At 41.5% G+C, this 24,078-nt stretch overlaps 1 protein-coding gene across 2 annotated transcripts in view; it reads left to right on the top strand.

Annotated features, from left to right (window-relative positions):
- LOC105478221 (phosphate regulating endopeptidase X-linked) overlaps positions 1–24,078 on the top strand; it is a 222,883-nt gene that overhangs the window by 54,270 nt on the left and 144,535 nt on the right. For both annotated transcript variants that reach the window (XM_011735347.3, XM_011735348.3), the window contains exons 6-9: positions 5,759–5,827; positions 9,318–9,434; positions 12,279–12,362; positions 14,297–14,442. In XM_011735347.3, the coding sequence (XP_011733649.1) occupies positions 5,759–5,827; positions 9,318–9,434; positions 12,279–12,362; positions 14,297–14,442 (416 nt within the window). The remainder of the gene's footprint in view (positions 1–5,758; positions 5,828–9,317; positions 9,435–12,278; positions 12,363–14,296; positions 14,443–24,078) is intronic.

Raw genomic sequence — 24,078 nt, 5'->3', positions numbered from 1 at the left:
TCCCAGCACTTTGGGAGGTCGAGGTGGGTGGATCACCTGAGGTCAGGAGTTCGGGACTAGCCTGACCAACATGATGAAACTCTGTTTCTACTAAAAATACAAAAATTAGTCAGGCATGGTGGCGGGTACCTGTAATCCCAGCTACTCGGGAGGCTGAGGTGGGACAATTGCTTGAACCTGGGAGGTGGAGGTTGTAGTGAATGGAGATCATGCCACTACACTCCAGCCTGGGCAACAAAGCGAGACTCCATCTCAAAAAAAAAAAAAATTCCATGTGTTTGTGTATTTTCCAAGTTTCCGCTTATTATTGATTTTTAGTTCCATTGTGGTCAGAAAAGATAACTGATATGATTTCTACTGCTTTGAATTTGTGGAGACTTATTTTGTGGCTTAAAATATGATCTATTCTGGAGAATGTTCCACGTGGTGATAAAAAGAATATGTGTTCTGCAGCAATTGGGTGAAATGTTCTGTAAATGTCAGTTAGGCCTATTTGGCTTAGTGTCTAGCTTAATGCTGATGTTTCTTTGTTGATTGTCTAGATGATCTGTCCATTAGTGAGAATGGAATGTTGAAGTTCCCTATCATTGTATTGCAGTCTCCTTCTCCCTTTAGATCTATTAATGTTTGCTTTATATACTTAGGTGCTCCAGTGTTAGATGCATAGGTATTTATAATTGAGATAGGCAATATATTGCTATGTCTCCACTAGGTCCTTGCCTGTTTTTCTGGCACTAAATGGCACCTTAAACCTACGTTTGCTTTGACTCTAGCCAAAGATCAGAGCACTCGCAGTCCAGATATAGGGGAGATCCTAAAGAGGATATCCTGGCAGTGTGGAAAAGCTGGTTGGCGGTTGGTGTACAGGTGACCTGTGGAATGAACCTCCTCTAGCATAATGCTGCTGAATAGCCACTCTGATTTGGTATCTCCTTTGACCAAGTTATGGAGCAGAGTTTCCAGGGCTGGGTATGGTAGTCCCATCTCCCCTCTTTGTCTCTTGCTGTCTTTAGGAATATATCTCCCTTCAGGCATTCATGATGCCTTCTGTGGGTTAAGGTATGAGCAGGTCTTCTGTCAAAGAACCCAAGATGGTCGGGAAGCTGGTTGTCCACCTTGATCTCAGTTTTTCCAGTGTAGAAACTATGAGTCAGGGAAAATTTCTGCATGCTTATTGCTGGACAGATTGGTTGGAAGGGCATCATAGAGAAATTTGATTCTCCTTTGCTTGGAGCTTTTTCACTTCTCTGTGGCCTCAGCAACTGATTGATCTTTATATTTGAGTTCTGGGATATTGCTGGTGAGAATCTTAGTGCTGTATATTTGTTTTTAGTTTCCTGTGTATATGTTGGGGTGGGGAGGGAAGCCAGGTTCTGTCTCCACCACCGTTTTGAAACCTGAAGTCCAGACTCCATTTCCTACCTCATAATTTGTAAGCTCTTTCTTCTTGTATTACTACTTTGTCTTCTAACTTGAGGTTTATTATCACTGGAATGCCAGTTGTAATTGGAGAAAACATTTATATTTTTCAGTTAAATGTGTTGGATTTCCTTAAAAAACATATTTTATTTTTTGTTTACAGTATTCAGATCAGTTGTAAATGCAAGGATTTAAAAAATCTCAAATAACAGTGTCCTGATGGCTTCATGAGAAAGTCTTTTGCCTCAACAGTTTGTATGTTTCTAATGAGATTTATTTGACTGACCTTATTCAATTTGTTGGTTGGTGTGTTTAAAATGTTCCCTAGAAACCATAACAATCTGAAAGTTTATAAAAGGTCTGGTAACCTCACTTGAATTATCTAAACTTTCACAATAAGTGGATTTAACTTTATTTCACGAGAGAGAAACTTTGGCTTTCTTGATAGTATCTACACAGTTTCTTTTCCTATGAGACTCAAGCTCAAAAGATTCTTCAAGTGGTCCAAATTTAATGGAAAGCCAAAGTGTCTTAATCATAATATTGTGTTTCATGATCATGGCTTGCTTAATTTTTGGAAGAAATAGTGGCACATTGGGAATTGCAATAGGACAAAGCCAGGAAGAATTGTGACTTCATTGTTTCAGGCCAATTAGAGAGGGCTGGACAAAATAATTAGAGGATTTTAGCAGTATACACGGACAAGATGGATGTTTTGAAAGTGCCTTTTTTCCCTTGAAACAAGAGTTATGTTTTTCCTGGAATTTTTCGTAATATCACTAATTCTTAACGTGGCCTTTGTAAAATCTGTTGTATATTAAGGGCAGTTTCATGGAAAACTATAATCTTATATAAATTTATGTATTTAAGAATAAAATATTTAAGATTATAGTAAGATGAAAAAGAAGTTGGAGGAGATGGATCAAAACAATTTAAAGTCATATAAACTAATGGTATGGGCATGTAGGATTCAGTTTTTATTCAGATACTACTAATTTTTAATTTGTTATTTAGATTTTGTTTCTTATTTTGGCTTAATGTTTAATGTGTGAGTTAGAGATTTAATTTGGAAAAATCTACTCTTCTTTTTTTTTTTTTTTTTTTTTTTGAGACGGAGTCTCGCTCTGTCGCCCAGGCTGGAGTGCAGTGGCCGGATCTCAGCTCACTGCAAGCTCCGCCTCCCGGGTTTGGGCCATTCTCCTGTCTCAGCCTCCTGAGTAGCTGGGACTACAGGCGCCCGCCACCTCGCCCGGCTAGTTTTTTGTATTTTTTAGTAGAGACGGGGTTTCACCGTGTTAGCCAGGATGGTCTCGATCTCCTGACCTAGTGATCCGCCCGTCTCGGCCTCCCAAAGTGCTGGGATTACAGGCTTGAGCCACCGCGCCCGGCCATCTTCTTGAGATTCATTTTGTTTATCTTTAGTCAGTTGCTGATACTCAAGAAAGAATAAACCATAGATTTAGAGAAGGTGCTGGAAATGTTTTTAAAGTATCTTAAAAATTACATAAATTCATTTTTTGTGATGTACCTGTCTGTTTTGACAAATGCAGAGAGTCATGTAACCACCACTGTAATCAAGAAATAGAATAGTCCCATCATCCATCCCGAAATACCTCATGTTATCTCTTTGCTAAGTCAGACCTTCTCCTCATGCCCAAACCCTGTCAGCCATCACTTTGTTCCCTGTTCCTGTAAAGTTTGGCTTTTTCAGGATGTTAAGTAAAATTCACCCATGTTGTATCAGTTCATTCTCTTTTATTGTTGAGTAGTATTCCATTGTATACCACAGTTTATACTTTCATGAGTTGGAGGACATTTGAGTTGTTTCCAGTTTTGGGTGATTATGAATAAAATTACATACAGGTTTTTGTGTGACTTTTAAATTTTTTTCCTGGATAAATACCTAGAAGTAGGATTGCTGGCTCTTATGTAAATGTATGTTGAACTTTATAATAAACTGTAAAATTGGTTTCCTTCCAAAGTGGCTGTGCCATTTTGCGTTCTTACCAGCAATACATGAGTGATTCAACTTTTCCACATCCCCACCAGCAGTTGTCAGATTTTTTTTTTTTTTTCCATTTTAGCAGATCTATAGTAGTGTTTTATTGCAGGTTTAATTTACATTTTCCTAATGACTAATGATGTTGGGCATATTTTCATGTGCTTATTTTCTATTTTCATATGTTCTTCGATGAAGTGTCTGTTAGAATCATTTGCTCAATTTTAAATTGAGTTGTTTCTTTTCTTATGGTTGAGTTTTGAGGAATCTTTATGTATTCTAGATACATATCCTTTGTCATATATGTGATTTTCAGATATTTTCCCCATTCTGTAGCTTGTCTTTTTATTCTGTTAAGTTTCTTTTTTTGTTTTTCTTGAGACGGAGTCTCGCTTTGTCCCCCAGGCTGGAGTGCAGTGGCGTAATCTCGGCTCACTGCAAGCTCCGCCTCCCAGGTTCACGCCATTCTCCTGCCTCAGCCTCCCGAGTAGCTGGGACTACAGGCGCCCGCCAACACACCCGGCTAATTTTTGTATTTTTAGTAGAGACGCAGTTTCACCGTGTTAGCCAGGATGGTCTTGATCTCCTGACCTCGTGATCTGCCCGCCTCGGCCTCCCAAAGTGCTGGGATTACAGGCATGAGCCACCGCGCCCAGCCTAAATTTCTTTCAAGAGCAAATATGTTCAATGTTGATAAAGTCTAATTTATTAATTTTTGCTTTTAAGGATTGTGATTTTATTGTCATGTCTAAAAACTCTTTGTCTAACTCCTAGTAAAAAAAAAATTTTCCCAATATTTTTTTCCAGAAGTTTTATAGTTTTGGGTTTTACGTTTAGGGCTATGATTCATTTTCAGTTAATTTTTGAATAAGGTGTGAGGTATGGGTAAAAGGTTATTTTCTTTTTGCTTATGATGTCCAGTTTTTCTTTTCTTTCTCTGAGATGCAGTCACACTCTGTCTCTGAGATAGAGTCACACTCTGTCACCAGGCTGGAGTGCAGTGGCGCCATCCCAGCTCGCTGCGACCTCCATCTCCTGGGTTCAAGTGATTCTCCTGCCTCAGCTTCCCAAGTAGCTAGAATTACAGGTGTGTGCCAGCACGTCTGGCTCATTTTTGTATTTTTAGTAGAGACTGGGTTTCACCATGTTGGCCAGGCTGACCTTGAACTCCTGGCCTCAAATGATCTGCCTGCATTGGCCTCCCAAAGTGCTGGGATTATGGATGTGAGCCACCACACAAGGCCTGGATGTCCAGTTTTTCTAGCACACTCTTTGAAAAGACTGTCTTCTTTCTTTTCTTTACCTTCAAGGTGCTGAAAGTTGTTTTTTTTTGTTTGTTTGTTTTTTTCTGAGACAGAGTTTTGCTCTGTTGCCCAGGCTGGAGTGTAGTGGTGCAATCTTGGCTCACTGCAGCCACCACCTCCCAGGTTCAAGCAATTTTCCTGCCTCAGCCTCCCGAGTAACTGGGATTACAGCCATACGCTACCACACCCAGCTAATTTTTGTATTTTTAGTAGAGACAGGGTTTTACCATGTTGGCCAGCCTGGTCTCGAACTCCTGACCTCAAGTGACCCACCCGCCTTGGCCTCCCAAAGTGCTGGGATTACAGGTGTAAGCCACCACACCAGCCTAAGGTGCTGAAAGTTTTAATTCAAGAATTTATACTATACTTTTCTATCGCCATAATTCTACTTATTTAGTTGTCTGGTTATCATGTGTGTTTTTATCACTTATCCTAAACCTTCCAGAGAGGGTTCTAACATTTGCAAAGGTTTCTCAAAACAAAATTATTACTTGATTCCGTTCAAATAAAAAAAATTCAATGCCATATGTTATTTTAGAGATAAGGAGTTGGAAAAGTCTGGTTAATCAACTCCATCCAGACTGGCATTTTGCGAAATACTGCAATGGGAAAAATACTGGATCTGGTGATTGGGGACAATGATTTTAGTCTGAGCTCTGCCCAATCATGTTACCTTGGGAAAGTCACATCAATTATCTGGCTTTTGTTTCTCCTTCCATTGAATAAGGGGGAATAGCTAATAATCTCTAAGATCTATTCCAACTGAAATAGCCTTGTTGTTACTCAGTGTTGATAGGACCTCAAAAGGTTTAGAAAACATAAATTAGAAAAGCAGGGGCAGGTCTCTGATACTTTATTGTATCGGTCATTGCCGAAGTACCTATTTGCATGTAGTTCTGAGTGTACTGAATTCTTTTTGTAATGGTGACATGAGCTCAAAATATGGCTGGGATGCAGACGATTTCATCACTCTTGTTAACATGGTACGTAAGACTTTACAGTGCTAGCAGAATGCTTTCTGTTTTTGTTTTTACAGCTGGACCAAGCAACACTCTCCCTAGCCGTGAGGGAAGACTATCTTGATAACAGTACAGAAGCCAAGTCTGTAAGTTTTACTCATATTCAACTATGTGCCTTATCAGACTGCTATCAGGTCCATTACTTGTTCTAAGGTCACTGCTGCTTTATTGGAAATGAGCAGTGTGGCTATTCAATGACCATATTCCCAATACAGGAAGACTTTTATTCAGACAGATAAATTCCACTCCCTGTCTTTCTAGAAGTCTGCTCATCAAGGCTATACAAGTCTCAGTACTCAATGCCCTTATTATCTAGCTTGGGAGACAGCAGGCCCAAATGAAATAACAAAGAAATGAGCTTGCAGTCATTCATTCCTCAGAAGTGCAGAGAACTCACTATCAGTTGCAGAAATAAAGCGTCGGAAGGGATACCCAGGAGACAAATGGTTCCCAAATTGTACTGCTTTAGAATCACTTGGGAGTCTTTCATGAAATGTTGCTTCTTGGGTCACAGCTCTGGAGAGTCTGACTTAGTAGACTTGAGGTAGGGTCTGAGAATCTATATTTTTAACAGGTGTTCCAGGTTAATGGAGGTTTAATAAGAATCAGAAAGGATCAATCAAGTTAGACTTCTTGGGTTGGCTTAGAAATCTAGCAGTTTCCTGAATATTGGAAAGAGCTGGTTCATTTCTGACACTTTCAATTTATTTTGGAAAATTTATTGAACTTCCAAAGAAGCCTCAGACCTAGGTCCCCTGGGTCTATGCTGTTACTAACTTCTATACATAGAAGGCTCTGGAGGGAAGCTAACTAAGATGCTGGGCAGCTTTCTTGCCGAGGACACTCGTCAAAGAGGGTTGGCAAGTTTACCTTCCTAAAAGTAGACAGAGTGAACATTTGCCAATGTGGGGGAGGGTGTACCCCTGGTTTTCATGGAGTCTCAGCAACTAGGCTCAAAATCATCTCCCCCATAACCTATCAGTCAAGTCCTAGTGATTCCACCTTAAAAATATCTCTTCCATCCCCTTGGTCTCTCTTTTCTATCCTGACTACTATAGGTCAGATTCTTGTTAACTCTTGCCTTGGCTACAACAAGTAGCCTTTTAACTGTTACTGCCTCTCCTTCATCACATTGCCTCCTTAGCACCAGTTGGCAAGTTCCGTTCTCAAAGCACTGCTCCCAGCATGCCTTTGCTCCCAAGACAGGGTCTAAATTCTTTAGAGGGCTTTCAAGGCTGCCTCATGACTTCATCCCAAGTCATCTTTCCCATCTCATCTGGATTTGTTCTTCCCCCAACAAAAGCAGCTTGCCCATTGTATTAGTCCATTCTCTCTCCTAATAAAGACATACCTGAGACTTGGTGATTTATGAAGGAAAGAGGTTTAATTGACTCACACTTCCACATAGCTGGGGAGGCCTTACAATCATGGCAGAAGGTGAATGAGGAGCAAAGTCATGTCTTATGTGGTGTCAGGCAACAGAGCTTGTACAGGGGAACTCCCATTTATAAAGCCATCAGAGCTCATGAGACTTACTCACTACCATGAGGATATGTGGAGGAAACCACCCCCATGATTCAATTATATTCACCTGGCCCTACCCTTGACATGTGGGGATTATTACAATTCGAGGTGAGATTTGGGTGGAGACACAGCCAAACCGTATCACCTACCTCACAGGACTCTTCACTGCGTCGGAACCAGTCTCCCTCAAATGCTATGTCCCCAATTTCTCCAGGCTAGATTTTCTCTGCAGCTCTTCAGTTTCCAAGCATGTAGCAGCTTTATTAAGGAAGTTATTTTGATGTCTTTAATGTTATAGTTAATAATTACATGTTTATCTCCCTCACTGTTTGGGAACCAGACACCTATTATATTTTTGTCTGTACCACTCTTTCCTAACATATGCACAGAGGGCCTACTAAGCCACCTTGTACATTTGAGTAGGTACTCAATAAATACGTTTTTTGGTTTTTCTTTTTACATAGAGTCTTGCTGTGTTGCCCATGCTGAAGTGCAGTGGCACGATCTCAACTCATTGCAACCTATGTCTCCTGGGTTCAAGCGATTCTCAGCAACCTCAGCCTCCCGAGTAGCTGGGATTATAGTCATGCACCACCCTGCCGGGCTAATTTTGTATTTTTAGTAGAGACAGGGTTTCACTATGTTGGCCAGGCTGGTCCCAAACTCCTGGCCTCAAGTGATCTGCCCACCTCGGCCTCCCAAAGTGTTGGAATTACAAGCATGGGCCATCACACCCGGCCAATAAATATGTTTTGTTTTGAATTGAACTGGGAATAGCAAAATATTATTTCTATTTAAGACTATTTTCTTTTTTTCTTTCTTTCCTTTTTTTTTTTTTTTTTTTTTTTTTTTTGAGACGGAGTCTCCCTCTATTGCCCAGGCTGGAATGCAGTGGCATAATCTCAGCTCACTGCAACCTCCACCTTCTGGGTTCGAGCGATTCTCCTGCCTCAGCCTCCCGAGTAGTTGGGACTACAGGAGTGTGCCACCACGCCCAGCTAGTTTTTTTGTATTTTTAGTAGAGATGTGGTTTCACCTTATTGGCCAGGCTGACCTCGTGATCCGCCTGCCTCAGCATCCCAAAGTGCTGGGATTACAGGCATAAGCCACCACGCCTGGCCTATTTAAGACTATTTTCAAAGCTTGCTTACTGATTCAACAAATATTTATTAAAGGCCTGCTATATTCTAAGTACCATATAGGTCCTAAGGTCACACACATAGTAAGAATAGCTTATAGAAGCAAGGTATATGTTAGTAAATCTTATTCCCAATGCATGAGAAGTAGGTCATTTAATACCTGGTGCGTTGAGATCTCACAAATACGTCTGAAATGAGAGGTGGGCCTAAGGCAGTTCTTTAATTCCCATGATGTAAGGTCACCCGCGCCCCAACCAATGACATATGAGTAGCCCCAAAATGGGTTTATGAGTATGTAGGAAGGAAATTCTATGTTTGCTATTTGTTAGATTTCACATCATCGTTCCTCTCTTTTCTCCTTTTTTTCCTGAGCTAGGGAGCAGAACTTTGTGAAAACTGTAAAAAACTGAAAAGACACAGGACTGCTGTCACTGGTCTTTTATTTCTTAGTGTGAAGGTGGGTAAATTGAGTTGCAAGAGAATGAATCACACCTCCCACCATTCTTTATGGATCAGGCCTCCTGCTTTTAGAAACAGTTCTTTCCCATTATTTTATTAAAGCCTCACTTGTCTGGAAAGAGGACATCTGACCTTTAACTTTCTATTCTTGTCTCATTTGGAGTTATTTCATGTATCCATAATATCGACGGTTGCCAGAAAACTAGTTCTCTTGATGCTTGATGGCTAGGCATCTCTGTCTGTCATGGAAACAGTACCCAAGTAGCCATCACTCTTTTTTCTCCCAAAGTGTTATGTGGGTGGCTGGTATTGCATAATGCCTGCACCGTACTTTGAGTACAGAGTGAAAATAAAAGACATTTATTTCCGCCTGCTATTTCTGCTCTTCCGTGTCTCCGAAACATATTTTCTAATAAGCTATTGTCATGGTCACTTTGTTCTTTATTTCTTACAGTATCGGGACGCCCTTTACAAGTTCATGGTGGATACTGCCGTGCTTTTAGGAGCTAACAGTTCCAGAGCAGAGCATGACATGAAGTCAGTGCTTAGATTGGAAATTAAGATAGCTGAGGTAAGTCTTCACTGAAAATCTTTCTTTCCTTTACTTTCTTTTCTTTTCCGTATATTAAAGGCAGTATATCCTGAATGAAAATATAAATTGCAATCAAATAATAGTATTTTCTATCATTGCCCTTTGGGCCTAAGGTAGAACTAGTAGCATCGCCTCTAGGAAGTAACAAGAAGGACTGTGACAGAAGAGCTCTTCATTCCTTCCACCTCCCTGGTTTAAGCCCATTCAGTGTCCATATGTTGCTCAGCTGTGGCCAAAGAATAGCAGCAGAGAGACCCTCTGACCTTTTTTCCTGGAGAAACTCATGTTTGGCTTAAATAGAAGATAGATGTTTAATAAATCCTTAGTAATCTGGCTTGAATGGAAGGTTGCTTTTAATCCAGTCCATGTTTTATGCTATCCCCACTCAGAGTCATTCTGGCTTAAGTTCTGGGCTCAGGGAAGTCTGTCCACCAATACGGGATATAAAAGTTGATATAGAAGTAGGTAGGACATGTTGGTAAACGTTTTTAAATGACCTTTCTGGTATTACTTTGTATCTGCCCCTGTTTTTTCATTCTTTTCTTGCGCTACTTCAATGCATATCATTGTGTCATATGCATGACACAGAACTACATGTCTGTGTAAATTACCTTAACTTCTTTTTGCCTCATTGTAGAGACAAAAAGATGTAAAAACAAACTTATGGGCAAAATAATGAGAACTCCTAAATGGTTAGCTTTGTTTATGGAGTAACTTTTTTCTAGAAGAAACAAAGTGTAAAAATCTCTATATGTTCCTAGGCCAAGAGGGAACAAATGTGGTAAAATCTGCTTCTGGGGAAACCCTGTAGTGAAAGAAAATGATACTTTTTACCAAGCAACTTTTGCACATGTGTTGGAAATCTTCCACAAGAGAAGTTAGTAAAAATCTCAAGGTGAATAAGAGTCCAAATGTTGATTGGTTTTGTTTGGCGAGGTGCTGGTGGTGTGTTGAGGTATGGGAGTAGGGATGAAGGATAAGGGTAAAGAGGAATTGGTCTCTCTGTCTTTGCTGTGATGATGTTCGTGTACAGCTCTCTCCAAACTCCTACTTGTAGTGCAAGAAGTTCATTCCTGCATGTCACCTTTGAAGACTGTGAAGACTGCTGCACGTGTCTCGAGGTCCATGACTGTGCCTCTGAGCCATGTCTAGAGTCTGCCTGAATTCTCTTTGCAGGCACATAGGAGGCCCAGGACTCTGATTTGGACTAAAACTCTGAAACAGCAGGGAAGGCCTTGCCCTGAGCCAGGGATTTGGACCAAAAAGGGAACTAAAAACAGCTGGGCTGAGGCAAGACTGGGAATTGTCAAGAGGCTAAATGAAGTGACAGATCTGTTGTGTGGAGGGGAGTGGCTGGCAAAGAGCTGAAAACAGCTCTGAGGCCAAAGGTCTCCAACTTGGGGCTGTGAGACTCCGAGGGCGGAGGAGGGGCTGGTGGAAGAGGAGTGTGGATATTCTCTGAGGCAATGATTCACACAGAGCCAGGAGGCTGTTTGTAAGTTACGTGTGGTCTCTCCTGTGGAGAGTGAAGAGAGGGAAGCTAAGGACACTGAAGCATTTAGCAAAGAGGGGGCAGATATCTGCCAGTAAGCCCTCTGTAATCTTTACCTTGAAAAATCACTGCTAGTAATGCTTACCTCCATATCTTACACTACACATCACTAGGTACTTTCAAAATTAGTGGGATATGTAGTCCTAGGGAAACTTCTGAAGCTGAGAAGACAAGACAGTCCAGTCTAGCACAAATAAGTCCTTGTAAATACAGCCATGGAAGCATATACTTAGCCAATCCAGCTGGAGAGATGTGTGCACAAGGAGAGGTCTTATTGATGGAGTAGCCCTTGTGATTGGAACCAAGTGGAGTGTAATTGGAAAGGCTTGCTAGAAGCAGTGAATCTTGGGCAGTCCTGAGTCATAGTTCAAACCATGGAGGTGGTGATGGTGGATAGGAGATGTAAGAGTAGGAGAGTCATGTGTGCAGTGGGAATGTGGCAAGTTTAATGCAAGGGAATTAGATGATAGAAGGCCCGAAGGCAAAGTCATGACGTGATTGAAGGGTGGATATGGGAGCTACTGCTGGTCAATGGAAGTGATTAAGATGATCCTTCAGGAAGATAATCATTGCTGTTCTTCTTAAGTTAAACATAGTGGAGGCTAGAAGCTCAGATTTGGTGTTGGCCAAATGGCCAAGAGCATGAGTATTGGGAATGGAAAGAGTATAGAGTCAGGGCTGGAGAGAGGCAGGTTTTGAAATGTGTGAATAGGCAGTGACTGGATCCATACTCCCAGCAATGGGGCTAGGGAAATCTCAAGGTCAAAGAAACAAAAGGGGAAATGAGGGAATGAGCTGTTGACAGAATGATCACGGGGAACAGTGGCATCCAGATAGTCTTGTGTTCATCAGTGAAAATTTGCCCCTAGAGATGAAGGGATAGTCGATGGTTCATGAAATATTGAGATCATTATTTGGAGACCACAGGTGACAGTGGGATGTTTATCTCAATTGTCCAACTTAAGTTTAATTGTCAAAATTGAGCCAGCAATAGATTTTGCCCATCCACATTATAGATTGGGAGGGAGATTTTGGGTAGTTCTTTTTGTGCTGGGGACAATATTTGATGCAGAGGAGGATATGAAAGTTTATTTTCTTAATCCTGCCTAAAGTTATGTCTTTTTTTCTCTCCCTCGAAGTTGGGCACCACACCAAAACCTTGAAAAACTTTATAATACTATGCAGATGTTTTGGCACATGTAGGAAGTAATCATACAGTAAGAAATGGTTCACTTGAAAAAAAAAAAATAACCAAAATCTCTTTCCAACAGATAATGATTCCTCATGAAAACCGAACCAGTGAGGCCATGTACAACAGAATGAACATTTCTGAACTGAGTGCTATGATTCCCCAGGTTGGTGAAAACTATCCAGAGAACTTTCTCTCAACTGGTCATTTTAGGAGGGATTGGGTTTCATCTGTGTGTACATTTCTGTCTTGTAAAACCTACTCTCAGTCTTGGTTATCATCGTCTTTGTCAACAATCACATAAAATATCCCTTGTCTGTGTATTGGGATGCCTTCTGTTATAGGGAACAAAACATCTTTCCAACAGTGGCTTAGAAACTTAAAGCCTATTTTCTCACATGACAAAAGTCTAGACATAGGTAATTGTTGGCATTGGCTCAGCTGTTTAACAGTGTTGTCAAAGGCCCAAGTTCTTCCTATCTTTGCATCCTACTCTGTTTAGTGTGTTGGCTTTTTGACTTCATGTTTGATGACTCATGGCTGCAAGGTTATCCATCACAGCTCCATATATCACATCTGTGTCAGAGCAGGAAGAAGGGGAAAGGGCCAGTGATGTGTCTAACTCTTTTACTAGGAAAAACAAACAGACCTTTCCAGAACATCTCCAGATGTCTTCCCTTTATTTCTTATTGAGTAGTATTGGGTCACGTGGCCACTCCTAACCACCGGGGAGGTTGGGCAAGTGAGTAACTGGTTTTCCATTTCAACAGTGGACACAGGTAACGGAGAAAAGGTTGGGAAAAGACTTTTAGAGTAGCCAATCTAAGAAACACCATATGGTGTTTTAGGTAAGATAGGGATGCTCTGAAGAATGGAGGCATGTTACTTTCTGTGTTTTTGTTTTTTTGAGACACAGTCTTGCTGTGTCGCCCAGGCTGGAGTGCAGTGGCGTGATCTTGGCTCACTGCAACCTCTGCCGGGTTCAAGTGATTCTCCTGCCTTAGCCTCCCAAGTAGCTGGGATTACAGGTGCCTGCTTCCACACCTAGCTAATTTTTTGTATTTTTAATAGAGACGGGATTGGCCAGGCTGGTCTCAAACTCCTGACCTCAAATGATCCCCCTGCCTCGGCCTCCCAAAGTGCTGGGATTACAGGCGTGAGCTACCATGCCTGGCCGCATTTACTTTCTGTTGCTGCTTATTTCCTCTTGTTTTTTTTTTTTTTAAAGGCTGTGTCACAGAGACTAGTTATGTACTGGGGCATCTGTTTCTGTGTATATATGAGAGTGAGGGAGAGTACAGGACAGAGAAAGGGAGGGAGGGAGAGAAAATGTACAGTATAGAGAAAGAATTTAGAAGGAGGAAGAGAAATGCAAGAGAAGGAGGGAAGAGTACGGGAGGAAAAAAGAGAGTATAGAATAGAAGAAGAGTACAGGACGGGGAGAGAGAGCAGAATGGGGAGAGAAAGACAGAGGGGAGAGTTCAGGAAGGAGGAAGAGTACTAGAGGGGGCCAAGGGAGTGAGGTTGCATGTTACTGTGTTCCTGTGTGTGTGTGTGTGTATGTGTGTTGTCCAGATGTAGATGGTACAGAACACATGCTCCATTTGTGATTAAGACAATAGATCAGGCCGAATACGGTGACTCACACCTGTAATCCCAGCACATTGGGAGGCCAAGGTGGGTGGATCACTTGAAGTCAGAAGTTCGAGACCAGCCTGGCCAACATGGTGAAATTCCACCTCTACTAAAAATACAAAAAAAAAAAAAAAAAAAAAAAAATTAGCCGGGCGTGGTGGTGGGTGCCTGTAATCCCAGCTACTCAGAGGCTGAGGCAGGAGAATTGCTTGAACCCAGGAGGCAGAGCCCAGATCATGCCACTGCACTCCAGCCTGGGTGATAGAGCGAGACTGTCTAAAAAAAAAAGACAGTAGATCTGAATAGCAATGATCAGGAGTTTATTTCTAGACTTGAGTAGTTGCATCTTGAATTATTAGGTGTGAAATCAAAAGAAATGAATGACACTCAATCTATTCTATTTGCCTTTCTTACTTGCTACCTAACAGAGGTTCTCTCATTCTGTTTTGTTCTCTCTCCCCTCAGTTTGACTGGCTGGGCTACATCAAGAAGGTCATTGACACCAGACTCTACCCCCACCTGAAAGACATCAGCCCCTCCGAGAATGTGGTGGTCCGCGTCCCGCAGTACTTTAAAGATTTGTTTAGGATATTAGGGTCCGAGAGAAAGAAGTAAGAACTTTATGTGAATTTTACTGTGACTTTTGTGTTTTCTTTAAATTATAAGGGCTTCCCTTCTCACATTCTTTGAAAACTGTTTTTAAAGAATGTTACATCAAAAGAGTCATAGGGAAAATCCTGGTATCCTTTGTGATGAACTGGCCAAAACCATTGTCTGGTGTAATTTACTTGCTGCAATGATAACAAATGTTTTTGTCCTTTATTTCTGGTCTTTCTCCATGCTGTTCTCTTCGAGATCCTAAATTGTTTATGAGCTTGGGGAACAAGTTATATAATTATGTTATTTTCTAAAATTTCTGTGTGAACATCTTTTTTTTCCTCAGTTCATTCTCAATCTTTTGCTGCTTTTTTTTTTTCTGGTTCCTTTGTAACCAGTAAGTCACTTTCTGGCAATAAACAAAAGTATCTGTATTGAAAAGACACAAGACCACTTTGAGAGCGGTAGAAAAATTGCACTGATGTAACAACTTTAGGAACTGCCAGGGTTTTCTTATTTTAAAGAATGTTCTAGAATTTGTTGCTTTGCTAGTTTAGTACTACAAAGAAAAATCTTCAAAATTTCCAGGAAGGAGAATTTTACAGGTTCATTAAAGCATTCAGCTTTGACTTCAGAAAATGAATCACAGAGTTTACAAAATGAATCAACGAGTTTACAAAACACTTTACTGAGTTAATTGCTGGGCCATGATTAAAATCATATTTTCTTATTTGGACTCAGACAAGGCTATGTTGCCAGAAGTTATGTTTTTTAAAAAAGGCACTTCCAACAATTCTAGGAATAAAATGTAGCATTTATCCCCTACAGAAACACTTAGACACCTGAGAGAAGCTGCTGCTCTTTTTAAGATAATTTCTGATGATAAAAGTAATCTGTGTTCATTGTGGAAAACATACAGAAAAGGGAGAGAAGAAACAATTTACTTAAAATTATGTCATTTAGAGATAAGCCAGGATTCTTCGAAAATTTTCTAAATGAAAATTGAATCTAGAGGTAGGTAATTATATTGCAGGGTAGAGCCTTGCTCCATGGGCCAGGAATGTCAGCAGCGTCACCTCGGGTGCTTGTTAAAAATGCAGATTCCAAGGCCCTCCTCCATTGAGTCTGATACAGTAGAGCTGGAAGGGAGGCCAAGTAATCTTTATTTTAAACAAGTACCTCAGGAGAATCTTACGATTAACTTTTCTTAGGGGAGCAGAAGGGGATCACTGTATTTGGAAATTTCTTTGTAAGTACTTCCTAGCTCTCAAATACTATCAAATATGACCCTAATGATTTTCTACTCATATGCCATTGAGTTACGGAGCACATTTTAAATTTTGGTGGTAATTTCCATTGAAAGATGGAGTTTGGCCTGCTAGAGATTCATCCTTCACCTCTTGAGTCAGTTTCTTTTAGTATCTGTGTTAAAAGAGTAGGTACTTCTGAACACTGATTAATTTTACTTCCAAAAAAAGCCTAATTTACAATCAGGGGATAGATTGGAATTTGGTTTACTCTATTAGAAAAAGCATCTCTATCGTGATGATTACTTGGTAATTGCAGGACCTTTCGTAACAGTGGAAAAGACCATGATTGGAGGGAGATTTTACTCAGATTCTTGTCAAAATAATAACTTGGACAAATGTAAACATAGTGAACAACAGTAGAAAAAACATAGATGGAAAAATCACCTTAGACATTATGTACATATACAACTTCATTTAAAAATAAAGACAAAAATTGGCCAAGCACGGGGGCCTACACCTGTAATCCCAGGACTTTGGGAGGCTGAGGCGGGCAGATCACTTGAGGCCAGGAGTTCAAGACCAACCTGACCAACATGGTGAAACCCTGTCTCTACTAAAAAAATACAAAATTTAGCTGGGTGTGGTGGCTGGCACCTGTAATCCCAGCTACTTGGGAGGCTGAGGCGGGAGAATCGCTTGAACCCAGGAGGTGGAGGTTGCAGTGAGCCAAGGACACACCACTGCACTCCAACCTGGGTGACATAGTGAGACTCTGTCTTAAAAAATAAATAAAATAAAAATAAAGCCAAAACCCAAATATCTTTCACACAGTTTATCCCGCAACCACCAGTTCATAAAAAAGCAACTTGTATTCTGTGTATTCTTGTGAGATTTCAAGACAACGTACACATCATGAGAAGTCTGACAGTATTTTATTTGCATACTAGGGTGATGTTTTTCCATTGATGATCATTTTCCATTGATGATGATATGCCAGTTGCTATAACCAGCACCTCTAAACACTCACTGGCTAAATTGTACCCTCTGCTCATGGAACAGTCTGAACATGGGTGTCCGTGTAAGAGAGCTTTCTTCTAAATAGTGACTCAGGAACCCAGACTCCTTTCATCTTGTGGCTCTGCTCTCCCGTGGATGTTTGGCATCTTCTCTATTCAGCTGGAGGATGGAGAAACAGAGAGGGTGGAGGATTGTATAGGTTTTGGTGGGAAGGCCTAGAAGTGGGGTATGTCACTTCTACCCATATTCCATAAGCCAGAACTCAGTCTTGTGACTCATCTAGCTGTAGGGGAGACTGGGAAATATAGTTTAGCTATATGCCCAGGAGGAAAAGGAGTTGGAGTTTCCCTAGACATGCCTTTATCAAAGAGCATATCTCATTTTCTTGAAATGACGACTTTTCCCTCAATGGCAAATGCTTCCCTGCTCCCTACCTCTATGACACTGTGGGTACCTGATGGCAGGCACTCTTTTTTAAATTTTTAATTTTTGTGAATACAGGACATATTTTGATACAGGAATGCAATGCATAATAATCACATCAAGGTAAATGAGGTATCTATCCCCTCAAGCAATTGTCCTTTGTGTTACAAACAATCCAATTATACTGTTTTATTTATTTAAAATGTACATTTACACTATTTTTGACTATAGTTACCTGTTGTACTAGCAACTACTAGGTTTTATTCATTCTTTCTATTTTTTTGTACCCATTAACCATCCCTCCTTCCCTCCTTCTCCTCTGCTACCCTTCCCACCCTCCAGTAGCCACCCTTCTATTCTCTATCTCTGTGAATTCAATTATTTTAATTGTTAGCTCCCACAAATAAGTGAGAACATGTGAAGTTTGTCTTTCTGTGCCTGGTTATTTAACTTAACATTATGATCTCCAGTTCCACTCATGTTTCTGGAAATGACAGAATCTCATTCTTTTTCATGGCTGAATAGTACTCTGTTGTGTATATCTACCACATTTAAAAAAATCCATTTATCTGTTGATGGACACTTAGGTTGCTTCTGGCAGGCTCTCTTGTGATTGCTTTTTTAAGCATTGTGGCCTAGCACAGTGCTTCTCATGTAGTAGACACTTTAAAAATTCTAGAAGTTAACCAGATACCCCATCACCACCACAAGGAGGTGACATATGAATGGAACCCCAAAGGATAAAGAGGAATTTTCTAGGTATGGGAGAATGAAGAAAAGGGGATGGTAAGCATCTTGAGTGGTGGAACTAGTGTAAACTTGGGTGTCACCTGCAAGGCAGGGGGCTAGAGAGCTGAGGGGCCAGCTTGGGCTCAGGATATGTAGAGGAAAGGCATCAGATGAATGTTATGAGGATCCTCCCACCTCCTACCTTTCCCCTGGAGGCACTATTGAAGAAAAAGCCAGCCAAGCCTTCTCACATTGGGCATCTCTGCTGTGCCTCTGTTTTTGAGAATCTGCCTATGAAAATCATATACAGGTAACCATTATGGTTAACATCTTTGATTTTTACAATTCTATGTGTTGTTCCCACTTTACAGATGAGGAAGCTTTGGTTAAGTGACTTGGCCAAGATCACACCTCTAAGAGGAAACAGCTGAGATTCTAAATGGGGTCACCCTCATTTCTATGTCTTATCTCTTTTTTTCCATAAATGTCTTGGTGTGAAAAGAGACACTTTTCAGATGCTTCACTGCTCATTTTGGAGATACTAGCGTGTTGTACCCTCAGATAGTTAGACATTGCTAGCTTTGGCAATTCTCCTGCAATTTTCAGGGGTTCAAAGCCATATTGTGTTGGTGTCAGCTGTTCATTTCTTATTTTTTAATTTTTATTTTTATTTCAATAATTTTGGGGGAACAGGTGGTGTTTAGTTGCATGGAAGAATTCTTTAGTGGTGATTTCTGAGGTTTTGGTGTACCCATCACCTGAGCAGTGTACATTGTACCCAATGTGTAGTCTTTTATTGCTCACCACCCTCCCCCTGAGTCCCCAAAGTCCATTATATCGTTCTTATGCCTTTGCATTCTCATAGCTTACCTCCTGCTTGAAAGTGAGAACATACGTTATATATTTTTCCATTCCTGAGTTACTTCACTTAGAATAATAATCTTTAGCTCTATCCAGGTTGCTGCAAATGCCATTATTTCCTTCCCGTTTATGGCTGAGTAGTATTCCATGGTGTATATATACCACATTTTCTTTATCCATTTGTTGATTGATGGGCATTTATGTATGTTCCATATTTTTACGATTGTGAATTGTGCTGCTATAAACATGCATGAGCTAGTATCTTTTTCGTATAATGACTTCTTTTCCTCTGGGTAGATAACCAGTGGTGGGATTGCTGGATCAAACGGTAGTTCTATTTAGTTCTTTAAGGAATCTCCATACTGTTTTCCATAGTGGTTGCACTAGTTTACATTCCCACCAGCAGTGTAAAAGTGTTCCCTTTTCACCGCATCCATGCCAATATCTGTTTTTTTTTATTTTTTTTATTTTTTATTTTTTATTTTTTTTGAGATGGAGTCTCACTCTGTCGCCCAGGCTGGAGCGCAGTGGCCGGATCTCAGCTCACTGCAAGCTCTGCCTCCCGGGTTTACGCCATTCTCCTGCCTCAGCCTCCTGAGTAGCTGGGACTACAGGCGCCTGCCACCTCGCCCGGCTAGTTTTTTGTATTTTTTTTTAGTAGAGACGGGGTTTCACCATGTTAGCCAGGATGGTCTCGATCTCCTGACCTCATGATCCGCCCGTCTCGGCCTCCCAAAGTGCTGGGATTACAGGCTTGAGCCACCGCGCCCGGCCAATTTTTTTATTTTTGATGATGGCCATTCTCACAGGAGTGAGGTGGTATCTCATTGTGGTTTGGCACTTTCCTGATAATTCATGATGTTGAGCATTTTTTCATATGTTTGTTGGCCATTTGTATATCTTCTTTTGAGAATTGTCTATTCATGTCTTTTGCCCACTTTTTGATGGGATTGTTTGTTTTTTTTTCTTTCAGCTGTTTATTTCTCAATTGCTGCTTCTCCCTTCTTATATCACTCCCACTGCCAGTCTAGGAGATTAGGCCTGCCTTTCTTACTGAGTGGCTGTGGGGACAGTGGCATTGACTCTTTGGTAGGTGGTGCATGGTACAGAATTAGAGCAATGAGATCCTCCAGTGGTGGTGGTGCCAAACCACGCAGTCCAAGGGAGTAGGTGGCCAGGGAGGGACCCTTGGAGGAATGAGCTGGAGGCTGCCTGTGGGGAACAAGAGCTGGTGTTTAGGGTGGAAAGAGGGTAAGGAGGTAGTGATGATCTCTCATGTTATGTGCATCTCTTCCTAACTACGTGTTCAGTGATCTCATGTTGATAGTTTGAACTCAACCATGGGGGATTTTGACACCATGGAAACTGGCAAATGTAACAAATCATTTTTTTTTTTTTCTCAACAAGGCAGTTGGTAACATTTACTAGCACATCACTGGGTGAGGAGCTCTATAGACTTCCCTCCCTTTCTGTCCCCCCTCAATTCTCCTCCTCACTCCTGACTTGAGGCTGCCTCAGACACTTCCCATCTACTTTTATCTGAGGAGTAAGAGTGGGAGGAGGAGAGGCCAAGGAAGGTTGGCATCAGGAGGAGTTGCTGTGGTTTCCTCTTCTAGGCCAGGCCTGGCCCCATGGAGATCATCTGCACCAGGACTGTTTTCTTTTGTTGTTGTTGTTGTTTTGTTTTGTAGCAGACTGGCCTAGAGCAAACCCTTGGAGTTTTGTCAAGGACTCTGTAAGTATTCCTGTCTTTAAGTTTCTTTTCATATAAAGCAAGTACAATGTACATTAAAGTAAGATGATTCTTGTTGCATGTTCCCAAAGGATGACCTGGAAAATGTGCTGTTATGTGGACCTCTCCCGGGGGCCAGCTCTTCTGAGAGTGATCTAGGGTCTTGCTAGTCAAAGAACGGCCTACGATGAGCAGCAGAGACATCACTGGGGAGTTTGTCAGAAATGCCTATCAGGCTCTGCCCCAGACCTACTGAATCAGAGGCTGAAATTGAATAAGATCCCCAGGGGACTCATATATACATTCAAGTTTAAGAAGCACTGATGTGGGATTTAGGAAGTCCTAGTTGAGCTGTATGTGCAGAATGATGAGGAGATGGAGTTTTCCTAGACCAGCTGTTTTCAAAACTGACACGGACCAGAATCCCCTGGAGGGCTTGCTAAAATACAGTGTGCTGGCCCCCGCCCCATGGATTCTCATTCAGCAGGTCTGGGGGTAAGGCCTCGGAAGTTTCTAACAAGTTCTCAGATGATGCTGAAGCTGCTGGCTCAGGGACACACTTTCAGAATCACTGCCTTACATTTGCCTCTGGGCAGCCTGTAGGATTTAGGAAGATCTCTGGCTTTGAGAACCTTTAAGAAGAACCTCTGTGGCTCACTTCAGATAGTATGACCGAGAGGAGCAAATGCAAGCTCTGGAATCTGAAAACCCAGATGTTGGTCCTAGATTTGTTACATTCTTGGAAGTACCTTGACCTCTTACCTTCGTTTTCTTCATCTGAAAATAAGGATAATAATAATAATCACTTCACAGCAGTGTTATAAAAATCAAAGAAGGTATTTTGTGATCTCTGAAATGTAATAGAAATGTAAGCTGCCTCCAGAGGTTGAGTATCCCTTATCCAGAATACCTGGGATCGGAAGGGTTTCTGATTTTGGATTTATTCAGATTTTGGAATATTTGCATTATACTTACCAATGGAGCATCCCAAATCTAAAAATTAAAAACATCTTCCAAGTCAGAGGCTTTAGGAAATGATTTCACGTTGCTCTCTTTGTGGTGGATTCTCTTCTGAGACACTTGGCCTTTCTCTATTTTATTTATTGCCACTTGGGGAAATTACCATATGGCTGAAAATGTGTTTTTTGGAAAAAAAAGGATGTTATGTGTTATTTTCAAGGACTGTTGCTGAGTCTGATTTTTGCTTTTTGATGTATCTGAGCATTAGGTGACAGTGATTCAGTCATTATGGTTATATCTGTTCCTGGCGTGGTTATATTAGCACTCCAAAGCTGTGCTCCATAGCATTCTGTCAGTGTATTTATAACACACTGAAGAAACTCATCAGTGCCATTGTCTCGCTGTGTGAACTTCTCAGCATTCCAGCTTCCAGCTTGCAGAGGTCTGGTTGTTATGCTATCACCCTTTGTAATGCCTTGTCCAGGAAGTCCTCATAATTTTTATGCCCTTAGATTTCTGTGAAGCATCTTTGTTGGAGTGTTTTGGGGTCTCTGTGATTGGCCAGGAAATCTTAGCTGAATTAGAGGCTCGGCTAGGCATGGTGGTTCACGCCTGTAATCCCAGAAACTTGGGAGGCCGAATTGGGTGGATCGCTTGAGTCCAGGAGTTTGAGACCAGCCTGGCAAAATGGTGAAACCCTGTCTCTACCAAAAATACAAAAAAATATGCTGAGCACAGTGGCACGTGCCTGTAGTCCCAACTACTTGAGAGGCTGAGGCAGGAGGTTCCCTTGAGCCCAGGAGGTCGAGGCTGCAGTGAGCTTAGATAGTGCCATTGCACTCCAGCCTGGGTGACAGGAGTGAGCGAAACTCTGTCTCAAAAAAAAAAAAAAAAAAAAATTAGAGGCTTTAATTCATCACTGTGTGGCATAATGAAAAGCATGCAGGCTTTAGAGTTGACACACCTGGGTCTGGTCTGGCCTCCATTGTTTATTACAGTGGTTCTTCAACTTGGCCTCACGTTGGACTTAGCTGAGGAGATTTATAAGCAATATTTATGTTGGGTACCACTTCAGAGATGGTGACCTAATTGGCCTGGGGTGGTCTAGGCATGTGGACGTTTAACAACTTCCCCAGGTGATTCTAGTTTGAGACTCACCGAATATGTGATTGTGAGTTTACTTAATGGTTCTAAGCCTGAAGTTTCCTCATATGTAAAATGGGTATAATCACATCTCTCTTATAGCAGCACTGTGAGGATCATAGTTAATGTGAGATGCCTAAATGAGATGATTTCAGGGGAGCTGGAAGGGCCCCTACTTCTCAAACCCCAGTATACTTTGCCATACTGCCTCTTCCACCGCCACCATCGGGCCCCCTAACAACTTCCCCAGTTATTCTGGCTCATCACCACTCCTTTGAGGGAATACCTTTTGAACTGATGAAAGGACATCTGCTGGCTGTTGACCTCCTTCTCGTCTCCACCTATGGATCCAGCATGGTTCACATGCCTGGCAAGAGGTATTTTAGAGACAAAAAACATAAAGTCCTTGCACTAAGACCAGGATTGGCCCATGAATGTGCTAGAGACCATGCCCTGGTTGCTGTCTGCATCTCCCCAGTGTGGCTGGCCTTTCTGCCCACTTCCTTGAGTGATGATCCTGTTCACCATCCTCTCCAACACATCAGCCGATTCGACCATTATTTAGCCGGTCCAGAGTTCACGTTCCTGTTTGCAACACCAAAGCCTTTTAAGCTTTCGGCATGCTCCTCTCATGAAGCCTTCCCTTAGCCCTCAGTTTGAGATGTACTATCCTTACAGTGAAGTGTCTGGCATGCACTTTTCGGTGCTAGAGTCTACCAAATCATCATTTATGCACTTGTCTCATCTCCCCTGTTCAACTAAAAGCATCAGGAAATCAGGGACTATCCATCTCCCCAGCACGTAGAACTGTTAGTATATGTGTGGGCGCTCAGGATGTGTTGATTGAGTGAATGAAAGAAAGATCCTTTATATACTTACAGTGTGTCCCTTCAATGAAACAACCCAATTACATGAACAAGCTGAAGTCTGAAGTCCTGTGTTCCGAGCTGGACTTTGAGTTCTCTAACTGTAGGTGCTAGGTTCTTATTTCTTTACGTTCCTCATGGCATCTGGCACAATACTTGGCCAACAATAAGTGCTCAGTGAGCACTTCTTATCCTATTAAGGAGTGGAGATGTGAATGCAAAAGAGCCAAAGGAATGACCCCAAACCACTTAGTGGCCTCAACAGAGATGGACAAGGGCCAGACTTTGCTGATTAGGGCAGTGGTATCTTAGGGGAATGTGCATACCCTAACAAGATCCATTGGGTCTGAGAAGAACATTTTAGAACTTCTATATCTTTATTTAAATTTAAAAATAATTAAGCTTTATACAGAGTAATATAATGGACTTTGGAGACTCAGAAGCAGGGAGGGTAGGAAGGGGATGAGGGATTAAAAAAAACTACAGATTGGATCCAGTGTACATTACTTGGGTGATGGGTGCACTATAACATCTCAGACTTCACCACCATACAATTTTTTTTTTTTTTTGAGACAGAGTCTTGCTCTGTTGCCCAGGCTAGAGTGCAGTGGCCGGACCTCGGCTCACTGCAAGCTCCGCCTCCTGGGTTTACACCATTCTCCTGCCTCA

The sequence above is a fragment of the Macaca nemestrina genome, chromosome X, assembly GCF_043159975.1.
Source record: "Macaca nemestrina isolate mMacNem1 chromosome X, mMacNem.hap1, whole genome shotgun sequence".
Lineage (NCBI taxonomy): Eukaryota > Metazoa > Chordata > Mammalia > Primates > Cercopithecidae > Macaca > Macaca nemestrina.
This window is presented reverse-complemented; position numbering and strand designations above follow the sequence as displayed.